Genomic DNA, 5,349 nt, shown 5'->3' on the forward strand with positions numbered 1-5,349 from the left:
CATCTTCCATGACACAGAACAGGCGTTCCAGTTAGTGAGGTTATGCTTAATGGTTACAGCAGATGCTTTAGCAGAAGGCTACAGAGACATTCCATCATGGTCAATGCAATTGCAATGTACATCATACAAAATTAAGTCAGTCTTCACCAGTTTAAGTGATTCTCAGAATGCAGAGTAGTAATGAGATTAAGTGATAAATCTTTTGCTTGCACAAGGAAGGGCAAGTACAATATTTGCAATGAAATACAGCCTATTCATCACTCATCTTAAGCATTTTGGATACAATACTTAGCTCTTCGCTATTCCAATTACACCACAAGCTAAGCGAGGGCCAGCATTTCCAGTTAATTTGCTCTCATTATCTCCCCCTCTACCCAGGTCATCGCGTTTTTCGTGGACCTAAAAAGAGAATTGAAGATATCTTAATTCATGTTATTGCATAACCAACATTTTTCACTACTCACATTAGTAGCAGTGACAAGCAGTATTGCCAGCTGCCAGCAGGATGTGTTACACAGAGAACCTGTTTAATGACATAATGCCGAATGCCAAGTTGATACTTGTGCTAAAAACTTAAGACTAGACTTGTCTAAAAAGATAAGTTGCCTCCAGCTGAATTTCTTTGAATTGGAAGTCACCAAAACCCCATGTTTCAAGAAATTAATCCTAGTGCAAGAGCAAGCTTGGACTTGACATTCAAGTTCACCCTTACAACACGAAGCACATGCGGTGCCTTGGCTGCACCACCCGAAGTGCTATACTACACATCCCCCTGCTCCTTGGCCATCAGTCCAAGCCTGCTTTGTGCAGGAGCACACACTGCAGTCACCAGGGAAACCAATCACTAACAATGCCCATGGGTGGCCAAGTCCACACAGCCTCTTCCTCCCTCCATCCCAGGGACCCCATGGCAGAAGTCAAGCCAACAACTCCCAGACCAGTACTAGCAAATGGTGTCCTGAAACACCCACTGCCATGCCTTTCAGTGATGGCATTTGTGCCAAGCTGCCAGTTCCTTCCCCAAATCAGGTTGCTTTAGTCACTCACAGCTGGAAGCAGCAAAGTTAAATGGAGAGTAACATCTTCAGAAGGCAGGCAGAAAATTAAGATCTCATGGCAATGAAGTGCCATACTAATACACAGAGGACTTCAAGGCAGGGCTTCAAAGGATGCTCCATGCTAGAAATCTTGCACTACAAGTTCTACAACAAACTCCAGGGACTGGCCTCCAGCATCAAAAAGCTTCCACCCTCTGTCAAGAGTGCTCTGGAGTTCTTTAGAGCATCCCCAAGTAGACACCAGGACACTTACCACCATGGTACGTCCGATGATGCTATGTGGTCCGCTAAGAGAAATGATGTGATCTTCTATTTGCACTTCTGCCACTCCGCCTTTAGCAGTCACATTTCCAAGGTCTCCCACGTGCCTACACAAAGATGCAGAGAAACTCAGAGAGAACTTGGTTGAAGTGAAAGCTCTTCCAAGTGATGGCCCAATGCAATACCCATAGTTACTACACTCAGGTAGTTCACCACCTTATCTTAAGCAGAACGTATCTCCTCATTAACCATCATCAGTCAATCTTGACCATTTCCACTGTTTTTAACTCCTTTATTTCAAGGGTTGATTGCAATTCAGTCCTAGGTAAAACTTGAAACAGGAAGGTTAATCAACTTGGGGGAAAGGAATGCCATTGCTCCCTAAGAAGCCAAGCCAACAGTGCACACCTCCTATAGCCAAGGATTCCTCTATACTGATGGCATCTCCCTCTGCTCAAAGAAAGTCTCCCACATTAGGTGAAATAACCTTTCCTGCACATACAAGGCTTAGTGTAAACACTGCCACTATTCTTAAGAGCTTTTAATGTCTATCACTTATTAGTGATAGATATTAGCTATTCCACAAGCAGCTGCAGGCTTTAGGTTTAAATAGGATTAGTAAAAGCAGTTTGTCAAGTGACAGGTCAAAGGGCATGTGTTAAGTGCTAGCTAAGTTCTAATCAGTACCAGGGATGACTATCCAAGTTTGCATAGCATTCTCCCATACACTTGGCATTACATTCTACCACACAGGTTTTATCAAACCTAGATCTCTGCTAGGACTTCCCTTAAAACTTAAGCCTCAAGCAGTTCAGTTTTCACTGAACTTCTGGACATTCCAGAGTCTTGTTTCCTACACATCTGCCCCAAATAAACCATTCACTCAAAAGACAAGTTGACGATGTTCTACAGACTCTTCAATCCAGGTTCAGAATCTTGAATACCAACTTGTTTCTAAAACTCTCCATGCATACAGGGTGACCAGCTCAGCTCCCTGAATGCTGACTACCAGCTTCTTAGACAGCATAGCCCCAATTTCGTATTTTTAACCAAGTCCTATAAAATCAGGTCAAGGGCAATTTTCCCTTTAGGAATTTGCTTGATTTAAGCTTCCAGGAAGCTTCAAGTGTTTCAACTCTACACTGATAAAAGCATGATCTAGTTCTTACACCCTCGTAAGGAATTACCCAGCCTACAGCTGCCTGAGTAAGCAGGTTACACCAGCAGCAGGATTTGACAAAGCAGAAACAGCAGAAGCCACAAAGTTCATGGAGTTTTGACCTTTTGCACTGGAGCAGTTGGCTGCCAGCAAGGCCCGTGAGCACACCATTTCATGCTGTCCTGTCATCCAGATAGCTGGCTAGCAGCCCGCATGCTTAGGTTGGCATACAACTGATCACTCAGGTATGAATTTGGGCCCCTCTCTACAAGGACATTGAGGAGCTGGAGCATGTCCAGAGAAGGGCAACAAAGCTGGTGAGGGGTCTGGAGAACAAGTCTTACGAGGAGCAGCTGAGGGAACTGGGATTGTCCATTCTGGAGAAGAGGAGGCTGAGGGGAGACCTTATCGCTCTCAACTACCTGAAAGGGGGTTGTGGCAAGGTAGGTGTTGGTCTCTTTTCCCCAAGTAACTAGAAATGGCCTCAAGTTGCACCAGGGGAAGTTTATATTGGATATTAGGAAAAATTTCTACACCGAGAGGGTGGTCAAGCATTGGAACAGGCTGCCCAGGGAGATGGTGAAGTCACCACCACTGGAAGTATTCAAAAACCATGGAAACATGGTACTTCAGGACATGGTTTAGTGGGCATGGTGGTGCTGGGTCGACAGTTAGACTTGATGATCCTAAAGGTCTTTTCCAACCTTAATGATTCTGTCAATTTATTAGTCATATAAGGTGCAGTTATGGACATAAATGTGAGCATTCAAAGGCTAATCACAATGCCAAGTTGGTCCCAATGCTAGTCCAGACCCTATCTGTGCAAGCCCAGCCTACCTTTTATACTTGCTCCAAACTCCTCTCACTACCACACTGGCCTTCAGCTCTTGTGTGCAGCCTCCTCCCAGTCCCCAAACCCAGTCACCATACTATTTAAACCAGTTGTTCAGCCATCAGGTCTCAAACATGCAAGGGTTCCCTGAAGGTAACTGGACTATGAAAACTACTTCCAGGGGAAGAACTAAGTCTCAGCTCCCACTGAGGTAGAGATAGTCAGCATGAGCATCAGACCCTGTACTGATACACTGCACACACAACCCCTGAGGAGTACATACTGTGGGTAGTACGGTATGTACACTAACAGGCTAAGAACAGCCCAGCACACACAATAAAAAGCCCCCATGCTCAGGAACACACAGCTTTCTATTCATCCTGCCATGTCCCCTGAGGCCTCAGCACCTTCCACTGATGATCCTTATCTGCACACACAACAAGCCTGCAGACAGCTCAACAACTGACAGTTTAGGGCCCCTGTTGTCAAAAGCTGGCCCCAGAAGAGAAGCAAATCACCACTGACCAAATAAGGCTTTAATACAGGAACTTCCCCCACTCATACCTTGAGGAACCTTCACTCAGTAAAAGCCTCAGTAAAAGAGCTGAGGTGTCTAACAAATCATCATACAGTTATCAGAGCCTTTGTTAAGCGACCCTAGAAGTCCTGCTGGAATTGTCAATTTTATTTTGGTATTGTCCTAGCATTATTCATGAAGTGGCCTCCCAAGCACAAAGTAGCACTTAGATGACTGCTTGCATGGAGTAGCTACCCAGTAAAAAGACTGGGCACATTAAACTCACCTTTCTGCATCACTTGGTCCACCATGCTGCTTGCCTTCAGGATTGAAGTGAGAACCTGCACTGGTACACCCTGAAACAGAATGCAGCCATCAAGTAGATTTTTTTTTTTTGTAATAGCCAGTTTAAACCTGTTGCTTATACACTACACCAAGGTAGTCCTCCTATAGCCAGAGGAAGTGAAGTCACCAATGATGAAATAGCTAGTCTCCTGTTAGATGTTCTACTAATCCTCTGAAGGTAAGTAACCTACTACAGACTTGCAAGTCCAATAAAGTAAGATTACTTATTATAGAACACTCTGGGCTCAGTTGAAAGCTTTCTTATTTCCTAATACTAGGTTTATCAAAGTATTTAGGTTAGTGCTTGGTATGTCAGATCTTGAGCACCAGCCTAAACATGTTCAAAGTATTAAATGGGAAACAACTCCTTAGCAAATGTCATCACTTCTTAAACAAGATTTGCAGTCATGAGACCTACTAACTACACTTACACTAGTTGCTGCTGCAACACTGAAAGAAGCTCTTTAAAGCTGAGCAGTCACATTACAGCTGTAACTCAAAAGCTTGGATAAGCATCTTACCATTTGTATTGTCACCAAATTCATGGACATGGAAGCCATGATCTCCATCAGCCAAGCCACAGATTCTTCCAGTAACTTTTACTGGTCCATCACCCTTTAATGGAAAGAATTTATCACCAAAAGGACTACAACATTAAATGGCCTTGTGTCAACTGAAGCTTCCCAGTCAACAGAAAGCACCAGAAACTCTGCTACAAGTTCAGCTACCAAGACACACACGCTTACCCTCCTACACTGATCCTATATGGCAATACAGCTTTTGACCCAATAGCTGCATTTGTTTAGCCACCCAAAATACACTCTTCCTATTACGTATCAATAAGCAAAGAGAATGCCTTTTATCAGAATGCTTGCTTTTGAGAGTGATCACATACTTCCCTCTAGAAGCACAAGAGACCCGAAAGTCACTCCTCCGCCACAGACAGGCTACTGCCCATCTGCAGCCCCAGCTTCTTTACTGAGTGTGACTCAGGAAGGAGCGGTCGAAAGGGCTCCGGTCGCTTGGCAATTAAAAGCTCCGTTAAGCCCTACGCCGACAGCGGTAAACAGCTCCGCACCAAAGCCTAAGGCCGGCTCCAGCACCGAGCTCGGCCGAGCAGCCGGCGCCGGGCAGACGGCTCACGCTCGCCCGTCGGTGGCCTCCCACCCCCTCTTCG

The 5,349-nt window shown here is 44.9% G+C and overlaps 1 protein-coding gene across 1 annotated transcript; it reads right to left on the reverse strand.

Moving 5' to 3' along the window:
• Positions 1-4,818, reverse strand: SOD1 (superoxide dismutase 1, soluble; the record flags this gene model as incomplete). The annotated part of the gene is made up of 4 exons (XM_010296119.1): positions 1-399; positions 1,312-1,426; positions 4,114-4,183; positions 4,694-4,818. Coding segments are annotated over 4 exons (421 nt in total), but the record flags the coding sequence as incomplete, so codon positions are not given.
• Between the last annotated feature and the right edge of the window lie 531 nt (positions 4,819-5,349).

The sequence above is a fragment of the Phaethon lepturus genome, unplaced genomic scaffold, assembly GCF_000687285.1.
Source record: "Phaethon lepturus isolate BGI_N335 unplaced genomic scaffold, ASM68728v1 scaffold56861, whole genome shotgun sequence".
Classification (NCBI taxonomy): Eukaryota; Metazoa; Chordata; class Aves; order Phaethontiformes; family Phaethontidae; genus Phaethon; species Phaethon lepturus.